General features: G+C 43.6%; 1 protein-coding gene across 1 annotated transcript in view; it reads right to left on the reverse strand.

Annotated features, from left to right (window-relative positions):
- LOC138666862 (oocyte zinc finger protein XlCOF7.1-like) overlaps window positions 1-21,540 on the reverse strand; it is a 77,001-nt gene that overhangs the window by 37,796 nt on the left and 17,665 nt on the right. Inside the window, exons 8-11 of the mRNA XM_069755042.1 lie at window positions 9,246-9,324; window positions 8,944-9,123; window positions 8,735-8,858; window positions 5,235-5,890 (exon numbers count right to left, since the gene is read on the reverse strand). Of these exons, the coding sequence (XP_069611143.1) occupies window positions 5,235-5,890; window positions 8,735-8,858; window positions 8,944-9,123; window positions 9,246-9,324 (1,039 nt within the window). The remainder of the gene's footprint in view (window positions 1-5,234; window positions 5,891-8,734; window positions 8,859-8,943; window positions 9,124-9,245; window positions 9,325-21,540) is intronic.

A 21,540-nucleotide genomic window follows, 5' to 3' on the forward strand; every position in this document is an offset into this window, starting at 1 on the left:
CCCCATATAGTGCTCTGCGCCGTTCATTATTGCCCTATAGCTCTGCCTCATATAGTGCTCTGCGCCGTTCATTATTGCCCTATAGCTGTGCCCCATATAGTGCTCTGCACCGTTCATTATTGCCCTATAGCTCTGCCCCATATAGTGCTCTGCGCCGTTCATTATTGCCCTATAGCTGTGCCCCATATAGTGCTCTGCACTGTTCATTATTGCCCTATAGCTCTGCCCCATATAGTGCTCTGCACCGTTCATATTGCCCCATAGAAAGCTCTGCCATTGTCGCTGCTGCTGCTGCAGTAAAAAAAAACAAAAAACACATACTCACCTCTCTTGCTTGCAGCTCCCGGCGTCTCGTTCCGGCGTCTGGTCCCGGCGTCTCTCTGCTCTGACTGATCAGGCAGAGGGCGCCGCGCACACTATATGCGTCATCGCGCCCTCTGACCTGAACAGTCAGAACGCAGAGACACCGGGAAGATGGAGCGACGCCGGGAAGATGGAGCGGCGCCCGGCGTCTGGAATGTGGACAGGTGAATATTACATACTTACCTGGTCCTGGCGTCCGGCTCCTTCTCCCGGACAGCTGTCTTCGGTGCCGCAGCTTCTTCCTCTATCAGCGGTCACCGGCACCGCTGATTAGAGAAATGAATACGCGGCTCCACCCCTATGGGAGGTGGAGCCGCTTATTCATTTCTCTAATGAGCGGTCCCACGTGACCGCTGATAGAGGAAGAACTGCAGCACCAAAGACCGTGGGACGGCAGGGGGAGCGCCAGGATCGCTGGAAGCAGGTAAGTATGCCTCAGCGCCCTCACCCGCCGACCCCGCCACCCACCTTGACTCGAGTATAAGCCGAGAGGGGCACTTTCAGCCCAAAAATTTGGGCTGAAAATCTCGGCTTATACTCGAGTATATACGGTAATCAGTGTTAGAAGTTTTCAGTTAGTGAGATGCCCGTGCTTCGGGGCGAAACTGTAGGCAGAGACTTAACTTCCTTCTCTAAGCCAGCGAAACCAAGGAAAGACCTGGCCACAGGACATCCCGAAGCACAAACATGTTCCTCATCATAGAGACAGACTGTTTGTGCTTCGGTGCCGCCTGCGGACATTTCTGGAGAATTAAATTTTTTGTAAAATTGTAGGTGAATTCAAATCACCTCCAATTCATTTGCTAATCTCTAATGAATAGGAGACTGTGTAGCCTGGCTCATTGGAGTAATATATTTTATACAACTATCCCATATGGAACGATTGATTTCTACAAGCAAAATACTTCTTCAAGCCCATAGGCTCCAAGGCAATGACTATCTAAAAATAAAGATTTGCCCCAACATAAAAATGTCTAGTTAATGTTTTATTAATTGAAAACATTTCAATAAAACTGTTTTTTTTTTTTAAGAATGGGTAACAAGCTTTGAGAAGTAGTTACATACTGTGCATTAATGGAAACTAGTCTATGCACAGAGTTGATACGTAGGAGTGATATCAGGATAATTTTTGCTCTTTAGATAACAGATGTTTATAACTAATTGCATACATTTCACAATCATTGTCTACAGTCCTAGCCAAAAACGTTGCAACTGGCACAAATTTGGAGTTTTACAAAGTTTGGTACTTCAGTTCTTATAGTCCCGTTTTACATTAACTGTGGATCGTTATAAAAAGTAATTAAATGATTTGCAATCATTTATCAGGAACTTCAAAGAGAGAGGTTCAGTTAGTGTTAAGAAGGCTTCAGGGCACCCAAGAAAGTCCAACAACTACCAGGACCATCCCCTAAACAGAATTCAGCTACGAAATTTGTCCAACACCAGTGAAGAGCTTGCTCAGGAATGGCAGCAAGCTGGTATCCATGATTCTCCAGACACAGTGAGACGAAGGCTTGTGGTATCATAGAATCCTAGAATGTTAGAGTTGGAAGGGACCTCCAGGGTCCTCGTGTCCAACCCACTGCTCAATGCAGGAGTCACTAAAGCATCTCATACAGATGTCTGTCCAGCCTCTGTTTGAAGACCTTCATTGAAGGAGAACTCACCACCTCTCGTGGTCACCTTTTCCACTCATTGATCACCCGCAGTGTCAAAAAGTTTTTTCTAATATCTAATCTGTATCTTCTCCCTTTCAGGTTTCACTCTATTGCTTCTCATGTTTCCATGTGCAAATGAGAATAAGGATGATCCCTCTACACTGTGACGGCCCTTCAGATATTTTTAGACCTGGTGTTAAGAATAGCAGCAAAGAAACCACTTCTCTCCAAGAAAAACATCAAGGGCAAACTGACATTCGTATGAAGTACGGGGAATAGACTGCAGAGGACTGGGTGAAGTTCTCTTGAAGTCCCTCCGGACTATTTGGAATGTCTTGTAGTATGATCGTCCAGAGAGAAAAAGGAGAATGCTACAATGAATCCTTTGTCGGTCCAACAGTAAAGGAAGCTGAAACCATGCATGTGTGGGGGCTTCTCATCCATGGTGGGGGCAAATCCACAACTTTTCCTAAAAACACTACCATGAATAAGGAATGGGATTTAAACCTCCTCCAACAGCAACTGCTACCATCATCCAGGAGCAATGTGGTGATGAACAATGTTTTTTCCATTATGATGGAGACCATGTTCCAGTGCAAAAGTGATAACTAAGCGTTTGGTGGACAAAACATTGACATTTTGGTTTCATGGTTCCGGAACTCCCCAGATCTCAATCTCGCAGAGTCAATCCTCAAAAATTGGGTGGACAAACAAAAACATTGAGATTGTGATAAACTCCAAGTGCTGATTAGACTAGAATGGCGAAGAGCAGAACTCTTGGAAAAATGAGGGTCAGGACTGGAAATATTGAGTCTTTACAGAAACTTCAAGTAGTTATCAATAAAAGTTTAAACGTGTGAAATGCTAATAATTGTACATCGGACTAAAAAAATTTAAAAACACTGAAGCAGCAAACTTTGCGAAAACCAAAATGTGTGCCAGTCTCAAAACTTTTGGCCACAACTCTACAACAGTAATTTATTATCAGTGACTTTTTTTTTTCTTTTACTTTCTACAATTTATCTATAAAACAAATAGAAAAAAATGGTCACTTCCCTAAGTGATTTTTGCATGTTCAATAAAAATTGATTTCCGTGAAAAGTAATTCCCACGTACAGAACATGACATGGCTTCTCCCCAGTTATGTGACATTTTCCACATGATAAACATAAATACTACTTCTGTTCTACTCTCGCATGTAATAGAACTGGATAGAACTGTAAAAGCATTTAAGACATTCTAAACATGAAAACGACTTCTCCCTGGAGAGATATTCCAGGGGAAAGAGAAGGGTCCAGCGTGCTGAATTTCAGTGGCCGGACCTTTTTTTTCTCACTATAGAAAAGTTCCTTAAGAGAGATTGCTGTTGACTAAACGATCATTCGACCTACATCCATCTATTGTACATGGGGGCCTTAACGATGGCTGTTTCCACAAACGATTCCCAACTGGTTGAGCGGCGGCTTAAAAGAAGAGCTCTTAGATCGCAATGTGGGAAAATATTGTTATTTAATATAGTTGTCATAAATTGTATTGAACGTGTTTCCATCTTCCTCACACTGAACAAATATCTAGCGTCAGAAACACAAATAAAATCATAACACAATTGTATAATAGTTATGAGGCTTTGCTTCTTATCAAACATGTCCACCTTATCCCATGGCTCTAATTTACTTCCTATTTAAGCATGTACCCAATAATTAATCTTATGGATAGTTCCCAAAGCTCTCCTTGATTTGGGAGTGTATTTATTTTGGTAATTTTTGGCGTTCACCACTTTTTCCACATTAATAATATGTCAGAATTTTTTTCACCCTACTAGATATTTGTCGTCAAGACTACTTGGCCCCATAGTAATATAGTCATATTCTCATTCAAGTCTACAATCTGCTTACTGTCTATAAATTGGTCTTGGGTTAGCTTTAATCATACACATACGTCCTAGAAATCCTATACTTTCCGTTGCAAAATGCACAATATATAAACTTGACCCTTAATGGCATCCATAGTATAGGCGTGGCTACTCGACGCTTAGGAAATGGGATCACATAACCTATTCAGCCTCACGAACTACTTCATAAAACTCTGGTTATCTAGGTAACTAGCATAAGTCTCTCATTTGCTAACTCTGTAGTCGAATGGCCTCCTTCCCGAAATATCACCAATATTGAGGCAGGTAATCAACAGTTACCTGCTGTTTGTTTATTTGCCATCATTGATTTTAATTCTTTTAGAAAACTTCAGGCACATATTTTAATAAGAATTTAAGGCTCAAAATAAGAGGTTAAGTAATGATTAGATATTTTATTATATATTTATCATTTCATAGACCCTGAGGAAGGAACACTTACTGTGGCGAAACTCATTGTTTCTTGTATTAGATTTTATGAAAACAATAAAAAAAACAATATTTTCCCATATTGGGATCCAAGATGTCTTCTTTCAAAGCAATGGTGACCACTGAGGAAGGTTTGTGAATATATTCATTTTCTGGATCCTTTCCCACCTCTTTCAAGCAGGGAGTTGAGGATCGATCGAGGTGGTACAGCAGCCTCAAATGGGTTGTGCCATGGGCAAAAGTATATTTTAATCATTAGATCTTGGAATAATAATAAGTTCCACTATTGGATGTGTTTAAAAAAATATTTCTGATAATCTTATAAACATGCCCCAGTGTAATGGCTGTGTTTGTCCGTGCAGGAACAGGTTGGACATACCACAGCTACTGGAGAGGGAAGAAAGCAAAAGAGAGAATACAGACATTACAGCACGGGATTGCAGCTGATTCTTTCTGTGAGGTAAAACATTTCAGTGTCTGTTTTTTAACTAACTGGAAAGTATTGATGATCAAATCCACCTTCAGTATTGTTGAGTTTATGGTTTACACAACATATGTAGTTCTGTACGATTGAAAACAGGGACATATATCTATCCAGTTCATCCGAGGGAGAGGAAAGGATGAAAGGAATGGGGTTTAGGTACATCCATGTGGCATAATACAGTCTGCCCGAAAAAGCAAATTTTTCTAAAAGTTCCTTCAAGCCAGATTTGAAGTAATAGCCTAAAGATTGCTAATTTCCTTCTACAGCCCTCCACTCTACCATCTGAGCTATCAAAGGCTGATCAAAGGTGAGTGATTTTCCACCTAATACCTCCTACATGGCATATTATCAGGATCTACTATATCAGGGAGCTTCTCTATTCCTTGTGTTTTCTTATCCGATGTACCACAAGAACTGATTTTCGGATAAAACACCTTCCACATTCTGGGCATGAGTATGGTTTCACCCCTGTGTGGCTTCTATGATGCATAACAAGACTTGATGGATCTGTAAAACATTTCCCACATTCTGAACATGAAAATGGCTTCTCTCCTTTGTGAATTCTCTTATGGTTTTCTAAATTTGATTTTCGTGTAAAACATTTTCCACAATCTGAGCATGAATACGGTTTCTCCCCTGTGTGACTTTTCTGATGCGAAACTAAATTTGATCGGTCTGCAAAGCCTTTCCCACATTGTAAACATGAATATGGCTTCTCCCCCGTGTGAAATCTCTCATGTTTAATGAGATTTGATTTGTCATTAAAACATCTTCCACATTCTGAGCATTTAAATGTCTTCTTCCCTTGAGATCTTTGATTTTGAACAACCTGCCTGAGAATTTCATTTTCTTTAATGACCTGCGACAAATGAGAAGATAGGACTAATTTTATAGGATCAGATGACAGATCTCTGTTGTGAAGGACTGAAGCTTTATCTGGAAAAATGGCATGATCTTCATAGGTAACTTGTGTGATACTAAAATTCTCTTCTTTAAAATCTGAAGTTATCAGATGTTCCTGTTCGTCCAAATCACTGGTGAAGTCATCTGCCATAAAATAAAATATATATTTTTGAATAATATAAGAATATTCTATTAAAAACATGGCCTTTTTTGGACTTCATATTTTGATGCATCTGAAGACATTTTTAGGATACTTCTAGCAATTCTTAAGTGTATTTAAAAATAAAATCTACGGAATATAGGCTGAACTGGATGGACAAATGTCTTTTTTCGGCCTTGCTAACTATGTTACTATGTTACCCGGCTTAACAGCTCTATAATGTTTTGATTTTTTTTAATGATTTTATTGATTTATCGTATACAGTGGGGCAAAAAAGTATTTAGTCAGTCAGCAATAGTGCAAGTTCCACCACTTAAAAAGATGAGAGGCGTCTGTAATTTACATCATAGGTAGACCTCAACTATGGGAGACAAACTGAGAAAAAAAAATCCAGAAAATCACATTGTCTGATTTCTTATCATTTTTTTTGCATATTATTGTGGAAAATAAGTATTTGGTCAGAAACAAACAATCAAGATTTCTGGCTCTCACAGACCTGTAACTTCTTCTTTAAGAGTCTCCTCTTTCCTCCACTCATTACCTGTAGTAATGGCACCTGTTTAAACTTGTTATCAGTATAAAAAGACACCTGTGTACACCCTCAAACAGTCTGACTCCAAACTCCACTATGGTGAAGACCAAAGAGCTGTCAAAGGACACCAGAAACAAAATTGTAGCCCTGCACCAGGCTGGGAAGACTGAATCTGCAATAGCCAACCAGCTTGGAGTGAAGAAATCAACAGTGGGAGCAATAATTAGAAAATGGAAGACATACAAGACCACTGATAATATCCCTCGATCTGGGGCTCCACGCAAAATCCCACCCCGTGGGGTCAGAATGATCACAAGAACGGTGAGCAAAAATCCCAGAACCACGCGGGGGGACCTAGTGAATGAACTGCAGAGAGCTGGGACCAATGTGACAAGGCCTACCATAAGTAACACACTATGTCACCATGGACTCAGATCCTGCAGTGCCAGACGTGTCCCACTGCTTAAGCCAGTACATGTCCAGGCCCGTCTGAAGTTTGCTAGAGAGCATTTGGATGATCCAGAGGAGTTTTGGGAGAATGTCCTATGGTCTGATGAAACCAAACTGGAACTGTTTGGTAGAAACACAACTTGTCGTGTTTGGAGGAAAAAGAATACTGAGTTGCATCCATCAAACACCATACCTACTGTGAAGCATAGTGGTGGAAACATCATGCTTTGGGGCTGTTTCTCTGCAAAGGGGCCAGGACGACTGATCCGGGTACATGAAAGAATGAATGGGGCCATTTATCGTGAGATTTTGAGTGCAAACCTCCTTCCATCAGCAAGGGCATTGAAGATGAAACGTGGCTGGGTCTTTCAACATGACAATGATCCAAAGCACACCGCCAGGGCAACGAAGGAGTGGCTTCGTAAGAAGCATTTCAAGGTCCTGGAGTGGCCTAGCCAGTCTCCAGATCTCAACCCTATAGAAAACCTTTGGAGGGAGTTGAAAGTCCGTGTTGCCAAGCGAAAAGCCAAAAACATCACTGCTCTAGGGGAGATCTGCATGGAGGAATGGGCCAACATACCAACAACAGTGTGTGGCAACCTTGTGAAGACTTACAGAAAACATTTGACCTCTGTCATTGCCAACAAAGGATATTTTACAAAGTATTGAGATGAAATTTTGTTTCTGACCAAATACTTATTTTCCACCATAATATGCAAATAAAATGTTAAAAAAACAGACAATGTGATTTTCTGGATTTTTTTTTCTCAGTTTGTCTCCCATAGTTGAGGTCTACCTATGGTGTAAATTACAGACGCCTCTCATCTTTTTAAGTGGTGGAACTTGCACTATTGCTGACTGACTAAATACTTTTTTGCCCCACTGTATATGCTGTTTGTTTATCACCATGTCACATGATATGTCCTCCCTCGTTTCTGATTTTTTTTCCTGAACTTTTTGCCTTTTAAAGGGAACCTGTCACCCCGAAAATCGCGGGTGAGGTAAGCCCACCGGCATCAGGGGCTTATCTACAGCATTCTGTAATGCTGTAGATAAGCCCCCGATGTTACCTGAAAGAGGAGAAAAAGACGTTATATTATACTCACCCAGGGGCGGTCCCGCTGCTGGTCAGGTCGGATGGGCGTCTCTGGTCCGCTGCGGCACCTCCCATCTTCATTACAAGATGTCCTCTTCTGATCTTCAGCCACGTCTCCGGCGCAGGCGTACTTTGCTCTGCCCTCTTGAGGGCAGAGGATAGTACTGCAGTGCGCAGGCGCCGGAAAGGTCAGAGGCCCGGCGCCTGCGCACTGCAGTACTTTGTCTGCCCTCAACAGGGCAGAGCAAAGTACGCCTGCGCCGGAGCCGTGGCTGAAGATCAGAAGAGGACGTCTTGTAATGAAGATGGGAGGCGCCGCAGCGGACCGGAGACACCCATCTGACCTGACCAGCAGCGGGACCGCCCCTGGGTGAGTATAATATAACGTCTTTTTCTCCTCTTTCAGGTAACATCGGGGGCTTATCTACAGCATTACAGAATGCTGTAGATAAGCCCCTGATGCCGGTGGGCTTACCTCACCCGCGATTTTCGGGGTGACAGGTTCCCTTTAAAGCTGCTTCAGTTTAATGGCGCACATCTGTGGCCTGAGGAAGGTGTCACTATGATGCTGAAACCTGTAGACTATTATGCTTTAGTTACAATAAACAGTTCCATATATTAAACTGAACCTTTGTGGATTACTCCGCAGTGTTCACAGTAGTTCTCCATTTTTCACAGTACTGCAACACATACAGGGTCTGAATTTATTCTTTACATACAGATAATTATAGCCCATGTTCTGTCTATTACCTGGTGATGTGTGAGGCTGCAGAACCTCCATCATGACGTCCTTGTACCGATCCTTGTGTCCTTCTAGATACTCCCACTCCTCCATGGAGAAGTAGACAGTGACATCCTGACACCTTATAGGAACCTGACACAAACAATGATATCGTCATCATACCCCGATCCCTTCATAGCGTCACTGTATAATGTCCCAACATTCCCAGCAGTGTCACCTCTCCAGTCAGCAGCTCAATCATCTTGTATATGAGCTCTAGGATCTTCTGGTCCTTGATGTCCTCATGTGTCCGTAGGGGAGGTAGAGACCCTGTGATTGGACTCAAATTTCCTTCCCATCCTTCAGACACAGGCGCCCGACAGTGATCACTAGAGGTCTTCTTCACTATTGCGTAACCCTGTGTATGGAGAAACAAAGTAATAAATCTCACTGCAAACATTTCAAGAGTCCTCGGCTCTCCAGTCATATCATCTATTACTACCATAGATGATGCAATTTGATGTCACCAGAATCTCTCACCTCCCCTGTAAGTCGGAAGAGGATCTCTAGGGTGAGATTTAATATACTCTCTACCATCTTGTCTCTGTTCATATCCATCCTTGACAATCAGCAAAAATTCTCTTACATATAAAAGATATCAACTGGGTGGAGAAAGTATTGTAAGAACCTGAAAGAACAGAAAACGTGCAAAAGTAAAATTATTCAAAATCCCATGTAAATGACATATTTTTTAACTTACTTACTTTATCAACTCACTATATAAGAGGCTTACAATTTCATATATATGGTACAAAAATACCCAAAATCTGAAAACCAACATATCTAGGAGGAACCCACATGAGGAACTAAGAGGGAGTGTTTACGATTCATATCGGTGCGGTTTTGCTGTAAATACAAAGTTCATGCCAAAAAAGTTGACAAAAATGAGTTATGTAAAACTATTATTGTGCTCAGATGAAACAATGAAGGCTGCAGCTGGAAGGAGATGAAGCACAGAAAATGTGGTTAATCAACATTCCAAAGCACTCAATGCCAAATGTTGCTATCTGCTGATTGAGCAGTGCAGGCAGGAACTAAAAGATGGGGAAAACATTCCCAGAGGAAAGAACTTGAAGAGGAATGCCGGGTCAGGTGATAGCTGTGGCGCAGTTGTTAAATATAAAAGGCTGGGATGGTGAGGGGGGAACTCAGTCAGTGCCAGCATGCGAGATGGAGAGGACATGTGAACAGTGTATCGAACTTGTGTCCGCGTCAGAACTTTAGCAAGCAAAGAGTGGCTTGACACTGGAGCATGAAGACATCGTTGGTCAAGCACTGAAGCCCAGACTTCGCCGGTCAAGACCTGAGGCCCAAACTTGGTTGGTCAAGACCCGAAGCCCAGACTTTGCCATCCAAGACCCGACATCCAGACTCTGCAGGACAAGCACTGATGGTCAGACGCTGGTGTCTGGACAAGACAGGACATCTGCCTTGCTGACGAGAAGTCTTGAGTGAACCGTGCCGTTACTTCCAGGGTAGATACATGGTACAGGGTGTGGGCCATGGCCACACTTCAGGGAATGAAGGTGGCCAATATGATGAACACATGTGGTACCAAGTGACTCACATAATGGGGACTTGCGGCCTAGCGGAATGTAGCGATGACCCTCGTTAGTGCCAGTGTAGCAATCAAAGGCACTTGTAGAGAATACGACGGTGACGGGCCTAGTGTTGAGAGTGACGCCTGCTCAGCTAAGACAAAAAGGCATCAATATTCGTTCAACTTTTAAATAATAAGAACATTGTATACAAATAGAACGTTGACTAAGATGTTGCATTTAGTTTATAAAGTGTCGTAAAGTATTGTAATGCTCTTATTGTTATTACTCCTAACATTGTGTTTACCGGCCTATATCTATATATAACTACATGTCCCTCTAGTTAAATTTCCTTTCTGTGGTAGTAAAATAAATAGCGTTGATTGACTACCTCCATGCGCATCCTTATTGACTGCGATGTTGCATTCAACTACAGTAATCTGTTCAAACAGCCAGTGGCGTAATGTGAAGCTTGTGGGCTCCAATAGAAAATGTTCAACAGGGCCGTCAACTATCACACATGTCTAATAGTATTGGTCTCATCTTATGGGTGAAAGGGTCCTAGTAATGTGACGTTTTATAAGCTGGGAAACCGTCGGGGAACACAGAGCCAAGAGCAAAGGAAACGTCGCAAGTTCATGAGGTAAGTATAGATTTTTTTTTTAACTTTATGCAGCACGATCACTTAGCATGACACTGGTCCAGGTCAGTGATCTCTTGCAATGGTCCTGACAAGGTGCAAGAACTTCCTGATTTTCCAGCCAGCATCCTAGCCTTGACTTATGATGTGTCGGGATGGTGGGTTGTCACCTGTGCGTTGCACAAATGACGTTACGTCCTACCAGCGAATAAAATGCCGCACTGGGAAACCCAGAAGGTCAGGAAATTTGTGCAACTTCTGTCCACGGTCAAAGAGCACTAACCTGGACTGGAGTTGCACAAAGCTCATCTCTGCATCCCACCCTGTGGCCATTATTAAGGGATTATCCTGTAGTGGACAATTCCTTTAAAGATATCCCTTTCATTTAAAGTCCACTCATCTTTATTCACTCTTACAGACACTAAATGGAGCGATAGATAGCCGAGCATACCCTCTCTCCAATAAAGCTTCGTATCAATTTGGGGGTGGGGGTTCCCAGGAATCAGAAATTTATTCATGACTATTGGTGGGCAAACCTCATTAATCCTACAACTTCTACAACTAGTATGAGGCGACGTTCGGATGGTGTTGTTCAATAAGGCTGTTTAGATGACCATTTTTTTTTTACACAGACCAAATGTTTACGTGAAAAAGGTGGCAGCATACACCAGTCTTTTCCGTATGTCGGATGAGACTCGACTATTCAAGTCTACGGGTGCACACAAAAAAAATTAGATTACGTACAAATCATCCACAAGTATCTAATTTGTACAGATACTTTGCAATTCTTCAACATATGAAATTGTATTTGGACTTCTAAAACTGTACTAACTGGTGTATATTAACGGAGGCCATGCAGATAGCACGTGGATGACAAAACTGATGACAATCATCCATTTTTTTCCTGCATGAAAATATATTATACGCCTGTGTGAACCTCGCCTTATAAACAGAAAACGTTAATGTACCACGTCGTGAACAACCAAAAAGAGAAATTACAAGAAGACCCATAACATAAAACCAACACATTTTTATACTCCGTACGGCGAATGGCTCACATTTCACAGCCAGAAAACAATGAAGAAATTACTACTTATCTCTAATTCCCTCTAAGAAAAAGAAATATATAAGATAATGAAATGTTATATGTTGCCCTAAATGGCAACATTGTAAAATACAACACGTCCCGCAAAAAAAATCAGTCCCTGTTTGTCCACAACAATGGAAATGTAAGAAAGTGCTGCTTCCGGCAGTGAGACGGTGGGAGAAACAACCAAAAATTATCAGCTCATCAGTAAGGCCCAAAAACGGTTGCTTGTGACGGGGATAATGGTCTCCACACACAATAATAGGGATTCACCACATACCTCCACCTGCAGAGCCGCACACTGGATATATGGTCGTTCTGTGCTTACAGGACCTGTGGTGATGTCACATGGGTGGGAGGAGTTAGATCACATGACCTGGTGGCAGAGCGGTGTCCCGGGCTCTGTTGTGCTGACGTTTATGCGTGATCAGAATGTATTAATAGAGTGTGTGTGTGTATGTGTGCACAATGGAGATTGTGTGTAATGTGTATACCACTGTGCTTTGTACGTAACAGAACTGTATACAGTGGCATGTAAAAGTTTGGGCACCCCTGGTCAAAATTACTGTTATTGTGGAAGATGATATGATCTCTAAAAGGCCTAAAATTAAAGATGACACATTTCCTTTGTATTTTAAGCAAAAAAATTATTGTCAGTTTTTACATTTTAACCTCTTTACCTCGAGGGTGGTTTGCACGTTAATGACCAAGGCAATTTTTACAATTCTGACTACTGTCAACTCTGGAACGCTCCAATGGATCCCGGGGATACTGAGATTGTTTTTTTCATGACATATTGTGCTTCGTGGTAGTGGTAAAATTTCTTTCAAATTACTTGTCATTTCTTTCTGAATAAAAAAGAAATTTGATGAAAAATTTGCAATTTTCAAACTTTGAATTTTCATGCCCTTAAATCACAGAGATAGGTCACACAAAATAGTTGATACCTAACATTTATGACATGTCTACTTTACACCAGAACAACTTTGGAACCAACCATTTTTTTTTAGGGACCACATCACATTTGAAGTCATTTTGAGGGGTGTATGTGATAGAAGATACCCAAAAAGATACCCAAAAGTTATTATATTAAATTGAGGTTTCTAATAAAAATAATTCACAGTCCCTCCTATTGAGTTTAGACGTGAAAAAGGCATTTGACCGCTTAAATTGGTCCTTTATGTTTGAGACTTTAAAGATCTTTGGAATTTTGGGTCACTTCATGACAGCCATTAGTGCATTGTATAGCTCCCCTTCAGCCCAGCCTCAATTACATTGCCTTTTCACACTTCTCCTTCGTTTATTATCTCAAATGGCACTCGACAGGGTTGCCCTTTATCTCCTCTACAAAACGTCTTGTGCATAGAACCATTAGCGGAGATGATACGACAAAACCCTAAAATTTCAGGACTCGAGGTTAGGAACAAAGTGTTTAAGATCTCTTTATTTGCAGATTATGTTCTTTTACCTGTAACTAAACTCCATATTACACTACCCAATCTTACGAAAGATTTCAAGAAGTATGGAGACCTGTCGGGTTATAAATTGAACACCTCTAAAATGGAAGCTCTGCCATTAAATATCCCTCCTGACGTATTGGACCATTTAAAGTTAAACTTTGAGTTTAGATTGAAGGCTGAAGCTTTTAGGTATTTAGGGGTTAACCAGTCTTCCTCTTACAGCAATCTATATGCATGCAACTTCCCGTCACTTCTGGGTGAGCTGAGGAGATGATGGATAGGTGGACGCCACTCTCGCTTTCGTTAGTAGGCCGTGTAGCTTCAGTTAAAATGTCTCTCCTTCCCAAGCTGCTTTATTACTTTGAAATTCTACCGCTTAAGGTTCCCATGAGTGAACTTAAGGCTCTTCAGGCAGCCATAATGAGGTTCATTTGGAATGATATGCGTCACCGAATATCCAAGCGTGTCCTTATCTTTCATAAGTCGCAGGGGGCTCTTTCCGTCCGGATGTTGTTAAATATTACTGGGCGGATCATGTACGTAGGATTCCCTCGTGGATTTTATTGTGGGCTCACAACAAATGGACAGAGATAAAAGAAATTATGGATGGCTCCTATTCATCCAAACTCGTTACTGTGGTCAACTACATCCACTAAAGTAAGTTTCTTTGTTGGGTCCTATGCAGTTCATGAGGGAGGTCTGGACTACATGTATGAAAAAGTATACCCTGACTTCCCCTAATTCACCTATGATCTCTTTCATATATCAACCTTGCAATGGTCCATCCATGGATTTCTGCGGTATTATTCAGGTTTGCGGATCTGGTAGAGGGGGACACGCTGGAGCTTCTTTTGTTTGATACCATCAAGTCTAAATTTGCCATTTCTAATAAAGAGTTCTTCCAGTACTTGCAAATCAGACATTTTGCCTTTTCGCTTTAAGGTAGCTCGAAGGTGTCTATGCCTACTGATTTTGAGAGGATTTGCAAAAGGGACACGTCAACCAGAGGATTAATTTTGGATATATATCGGATGCTAAATTGTCCTGAGGAGGGCCAACATCTTAAGCACCCTTACATGAGTGGATGGGAATCTATCCTGGAGAGAAGTTTATCACAACACTGTTGGCAGACCATATGAGAAAAAGCGTCTAAGTCCTCTATTTGTACCCTCTACAAGGAAGACCAGTATAAAATATTGATGTTCTGGTATTATACCCCTGATTTCCTCCACAGATTGAACCCTCAACTCTCAAATTTGTGCTGGCATTGTGGGTCTGAGGTGATCACCCCATACCACATTTTTTGGTCTTGTCCCAAGATTACTGGTTTTTGGGATAATAATAATAATAATCTTTATTTATAGAGCGCCAACATATTCCGCAGCGCTTTACAGTTTAACAGTTTCAAACACAAGTCATAACTAATAACGTTAACAATACAATAATTAAAGCAAAATAAGATGACCCTGCTTGTGAGAGCTTACAATCTACAATGAGGAGGGGAGATACAAAGTACAGGTGTGTATTTACAATGATGTATTTACAATGATGGTCCAGCCATCTTCAGGGGGTGTGGGGTAGATGGAGATAGTGAATGGGCTACACACACACAAACATAAAATGACTTTGATTAGTGAACGTGATAGGCCGCTCTGAACAAATGTGTTTTGAGGGAGCGCCTAAAACTATTCAAATTGTGGATGGTCCTAATCCTAATATCTTGGGGTAGAGCATTCCAGAGGATTGGCGCACCAGGGGAAAAGTCTTGGATGAAGTTATAGTCTTAATAAACAGGGTTCTCTATGTGGAGGTGGGGCTTGACCAGGTTATCTATTTTCTTAACGTTTCCCCTAAAGGGATGGGAAAAAAATTCAGGTTGTTACTACATATTTTTACTGCAGCTAGGTGTCTGAATGCACTTCTCCTGCTTCTCCATCATTACTGCATTGATCCATGAGGATCTTTGTGGATCTGGAGGGTAGCAAGGGAAGCAAGGAATGGCTCTGTTGGTAGGGGGAGGAGGGATGTCCTCCTTCCTCAGCCTGTGGCTTACCGCCATTTTCTGCGGTGTACTGTCCAGGGGATATCAATGTCTCCTGGTCCCATCCAGCCTGCTGCTGCTGTGGGATGTCACCCCAATTATCGTCCTTACCACCTCTTGAGACCGAGTCCACCGAGCATGGCTGTGAGTCCCCTACATCCAGGGTGCTGGGATCTGCAGCCCCCACATGCCATCCAGACACCTCCCCGTCCAGGCAAGATGGTGCCTGGACCAACATGCCGCTCTGCTTCTGCAGGAGGAAGGCATCCAGGGTGGTCGCAGAGCTGGCTGAGGTGGCTCAGAGGTAAGTGCAGAGGTTCTCACTCTTCTGGGATCCATTGGGAGAATAAAGAAAACACCAATGCAGGCGGTACAAGCCGCAAAAGCAGGGAGCCTGGCATGAGCCCTGTAACTGTGCGTCTGCTCAGGCCAGCATCTGGACATGGAGCGCCCCATCAGGGCAAGGGGGTACTCGGTACTAGGTCCTGCAGTTCAAAGGGGGATGTCACGGTGGCTGACCCTTTCCGTGGCCCTGGGACGTCCATGTAAAAGGGAAAGATATTTAAGGGGAATGTTCGTGACGCCACCTGTGGTATTGGGTCAGAGTGACCGACGCTGCTTTAAGCGGTCCGCTGGGGTGATGTTATGGCAGTTAGATGGTATACCTTCCCACAGGTGAAGTATGTCCCCAGGGCTTCCCGGTGTGTAGATAGTGGTATGGTGAGAGGCGCAGAGGAGAACGAGGACACAAGGTTGCAGTCTCTTTACCTTTACTGAAGACTTCAGCATCCACAGTCCAGGGCACCAGATCACAGGGCAGGCAGAATCCGGCCGGTTTGGAGGCAAGTCCAGAGTCCCCTTGTCCAGGTGGAAATCAGTAGCCTTCCCTTGCGCTGCGGTGGTGTAGTCCCTTACTGCCTATGGCTTCACATAAGGGTCTCACAGATCTGGTGCTTCATTCTCTCTGTCCCACATATAGGATAGGACAAAACCCATATGGCTGGTGACATGGGCCTGTTTATAGGGTCTCTTAGATAACCTGGCTCTGTAGTTGTCACCGTGCCTCCTGGGTGTAGGTGCGGACAGGTAACTTGCAATTAGCTGTCCTGCCTGTCTCTGAAATAAGGTGTAGAGGTCCTTACTCCCTCGGTGTTCCAGCTACCGGGATTTTGCGCCTCAGAAGGAGACAGCTTGAGCGGGGCTGGTCCCCTTCGTGTATCCTCTCCTTTGCTTCGACTTCCTTCACACTCGCTGCAATACAATTCTGCCTTTCAATGTCTCTTTCTGGGAGCATGCACAGCTCCTTTAACTTTCTGTCCTTCTCAGACTCTGGTCTGGAACTAACAGAACTCCTGTCTGGAGCTCTGCCAGGAAATGAACACACTTTCCCTACAGACTACCAGTTATATATATATTTGGGGAGTGACCTAATAAATAGGATCAGAAGCTCCCCCTGGTGGTCTGGAGTGTGAAATGTGTTGCATGTTTGTGATACCTGGATGCAGTTATCCTTCTTTGCCTCCAAACGTAGCATCACTCTCCCCGAGAGGAAAGCAATACCACTGCGAAGACCAGGACCCTGGGGAGCCGCAGACACGCCTGCCAACTGGCTCATTTTTAATTATATCAACCCATAGCTGTACCCCACCTCCACCCTGCTGGCATCTGAGTGGAAGTGGAGGTCTGTGCCCATTATTGACCCAGGAATGGGCCATCTACCTGCTTCATCCAGATCCAGTCTCACTCTCATCTCATCAGGCCATAAAACCTGTGAAGAATCTGTCTTTATATAGGTCTCTGCCCAGTCTTAATGTTTCCACTTCTGTGTCTACCTAAGTAGTGGTCTGGTTCAGCCTCCTCTCCTCAGTCGCGTCTCTGAGCACTTAACACCTTGTACTTCTGGCCTCCAGGGAGGTTGCACTTCTGGATTATGACAGCACTGGAGGGTAATTGCAGATGATACAAAACTATGTAAAGCAGTCAATACAAGAGAAGATAGTATTCTGCTACAGATGGATCTGGATAAGTTGGAAACTTGGGCCGAAAGGTGGCAGATGCGGTTTAACAATTATAAATGTGAGGTTATGGGAAGAAGGAATTAATATCACCATTATACATTGAATGGGAAACCACTGGGTAAATCTGACATGGAGAAGGACTTGGGGATCCTAGTTAAAGATAAGCTTACCTGGAGCAGCCAGTGCCAGGCAGCGGCTACCAAGGCAAACAGGATCATGTGTTGCATTAAAAGAGGTCTGGATACACATGATGAGAACATTATACTGCCTCTGTACAAATCCCTGGTTAGACCGCACATGGAGTACTGTGTATAGTTTTGGGCACCGGTGCTCAGGAAGGATATAATGGAACTAGAGCGAGTAAAAAGGAATGCAACAAAATTAATAAAGGGGATGGGGGAACTAAAATACCCAGAGAGATTAGCAAAATTAGTATTATTTAGTCTAGAAAAAAGACGACTGAGGGGCGATCTAAAAACCATGTATGAGTATATAAGGGGATAATACAAATATCTCTCCAAGGATCTGTTTATACCAAGGAAGGTGACGGTCACAAGGGGACATTCTCTGCATCTGGAGAAGGTTTTTCCACCAACATAGAAGAGGATTCTTTACTGTTAGGGCAGTGAGAATCTGGAATTCCTTGACTGAGAAGGTGGTGATGGCGAACTCAGTCGAGGGGTTCAAGAGAGGCCTGGATGTCTTCCTGGAGCAGAACAATATTGTATCATACAATTATTAGGTTCTGTAGAAGGACGTAGATCTGGGGATTTATTATGATGGAATATAGGCTGAACTGGATGGACAAATGTCTTTTTTTGGCCTTGCTAACTATGTTGCTAACTATGTTAATGGCATCCTGGTCATTTCAAGTTTGATTCTTCTCAAATCTTTGGCAGTTAATGTGCAGATTTATTTCTCAATATGTTTTCTGTGATTCTGGTGAACATATGCAACACAACTTTTAATGATTCTCTGATAGTGCCCCAATGTCTGAGCAATTTCAAGAGCGCTGCATCCATCTGTAAAACCGTTCATAATTTTTTACTTTTCAGAGGTAGTTATATAACTTTTTGGGCCCATTTTGCCTGAGGAACACAAGCTGTATAATAATTCTGAACACTTTGCTAAAGGGCATTGTAACCCTTAGGCTGCACCCTCCTCATTACACATATACACATCACCTGATCTGCTTCATCCAATAAGCAAGTCAGTCCCGCACACCGCCCAGAACCAGGAAGAGGATATTACCTCTATTCAGGAGCCGTCGTGATAGGTACCGCACTCGTGACAACCGTATTTTTCAGACTATAAAATGCACCGGACCATAAGACACACCGAGGTTTCAGGGGAGGAAATTAGAAAAAAATTTAAGCAAAAAATGTGGTCAATTCTATACTTAATATCCCCCATCCTGGTATGCATGGCTCCCTCATCCCCATCCTGGTATGCATGGCCCTCATCTCTGTCCTGTTATGCATAGCCCCATTCTTATCCTGGTATGATTGGCCCCAATCCCTATCCCTTCATCCCCATCCTGATATGCTGGCCCCCACACCTCTCTCCTGGTATGCATGGCCCCATCTTTATCCTGTATAATTGGCCTCCATCCTGGTATGCAGGGATCTATCCTTATCCTGGTATGCAGGGCCCCCATCTCCACCCAGGCATGCATGGCTCCAATCCCTATCCTGGTATACATAGCCCCAATCCCTATCCTGGTATGCAGGGCCTCCATCTCCGACCTGGTATGTATGGCACCAATCCCTATCCTGGTATGCAGGGACCCCCATCTAGGTCCTGGTATGATTGGCCCCCATCCCCATCCTGGTATGCATGGCCCTAATCCCCATCATGGTATGCAGGGACCTCATCTCCATCCTGGTATGCATGACCCCATCCTTAGCCTGGTATAAATGGCCCCAATCCCTATCCTGGTATACAGGGACCCCACCTCCATCCTGATATGCATGGCCCCATCCTTATCCTGCTATGATTGGCCCCCATCCCCATATGCAGGGCCCCCATCTCTGTCCTGGTATGCAGTGCCCCATCCTTATCCTGGTATGACTGGCCCCATTTCTGTCCTGATATGCATGGCCCCATCCTATTCCTGTTATGATTGGCCCCCATCCCCTTCCTCATATGCAGGGCCCCCATCTCTGTCCTGATATGCAGTGCCCCATCCTTATCCTGGTATGACTGGCCCCATCTCTGTCCTGGTATGCATGGCCCCATCCTTATCCTGCTATGATTGGCCCCCATCCCTGTATGCACTGCCCCATCCTTATCCTGGTATGACTGGCCCCATCTCTGTCCTGGTATGCATGGCCCCATCCTTTTCCTGCTATGATTGGCCCCCGTATGCAGTGCCCCATCCTTATCCTGGTATGACTGGCCCCATCTCTGTCCTGGTATGCATGGCCCCATCCTTATCCTGCTATGATTGGCCCCCATCCCCGTATGCACTGCCCCATCCTTATCCTGGTATGACTGGCCCCATCTCTGTCCTGGTATGCATGGCCCCATCCTTTTCCTGTTATGATTGGTGCCCATCCCTTCCACGTATGCGGGGCCCCTCCTTATCCTGGTATGATTGGCCCAAATTCTTATCCTGGTATGCAGGGACCCCATTTCCTTCCTGTTATGCATGGCGCCATCATTATCCTGGTATGCATGGCTCCCATCAGAAAAAAAAAACATTCTATTTACCTTCCATTCGCAGCTTCAGTGTCCTGCTCCTACGCCAACAGCTACTTTATGCTTGTAAGCAGCGCATGGCAGTGACGTCATGTGCTGCTTATAAGCTGCCAAGGAGCGCTGCCAGAATACTCACTGTTCTCCACGCCGGGACTGTGTGTGTGGAGCGCAGTGAGTATTCATTGCTCTTTAGCAAGCAGTGTTAGCAGCAGCCGCCCGATTCCTGCAGTTGCCAGCTTTCACATGTGCCGCTACTAAAGGGAAGGAATATTCATTGCATTTCACACCTATGGGAGTGGAAAGCAGTGAATATTCATTGCCTTACGGAGCCGGTACCCTAGAACGCCCAGCAGCTGCAGGAACCCGGCTGCTGTGGCTAACACTGTGCTCGCTATTAAAGAGAAATGAATACTCACTCCTTTCCACGCCCATTGGTGTGGAATGGCGTGAATATTTATTTCTCTTTAGCAGAGGGCACAGGAGTTAGCCACCACAGCAGATGGCTCCAGCCTCCTGTGACCCGTTGCTCAACCGCTGCCACTCCCCCACCTCCCACCACAGCTAGAGCAGGGACATCTGGACTATAAAACGCACCCCCCATTTTCCTCCACATTTTTGGAGGAAAAAAGTGCATCTTATAGTTTGAAAAATACGGTATATTGTTAATGAACGTGCATCGGGGCTCCCGACATCACTATGTAGGTTCCTTCTTTACAGGTGTGCATAGTCTACTGATTACTATAGTATTTTTACATTTACTTATTGGGGCTATTGAACTCATAGCTATGGATTTTCCAGGGACCTAGTATTTTTTACCTTTATATACTAGTGTCATAGATGTGTACTCTGTTGCATTTTTTATACAATACAACTGTCACGGGGCTACCGCGACAGAGAGGTTCCAGAGAACCGCAGCGCTTTGGGCCTCATTCACACACAATGAACAGAAGCTCTTCTCCTGAATTCTGACCTGGCTGTCTTGTGCCAGCAGGGCAGGCGTTAAACCTTGTTACTGAAGTTACTGAGAGCTATGTCTCTCAGCTGATTTGGTTTTGGTAATCTCCGCTCCTATATAGACTCAGCTTTGTCTACAACTGTTGTCAGTGATCAGTTCAGCTGCCTGGCTTGGAGTGTGAAGGAGTGTAGTGTTGGAGCTTGGAGGTATATTTACAGAAATTGGTGTCTGCTGTTTTGGTTGCATGTTAAACCTGTTTTCCTTCTCTTCCCTTCTCTGTCTTTCCTCTGTGGTTGTGTGAGCATTTGGTGAGTTTGAGACTTTCAGTTACCTTGT

This window comes from Ranitomeya imitator, chromosome 2, assembly GCF_032444005.1.
Source record: "Ranitomeya imitator isolate aRanImi1 chromosome 2, aRanImi1.pri, whole genome shotgun sequence".
Lineage (NCBI taxonomy): Eukaryota > Metazoa > Chordata > Amphibia > Anura > Dendrobatidae > Ranitomeya > Ranitomeya imitator.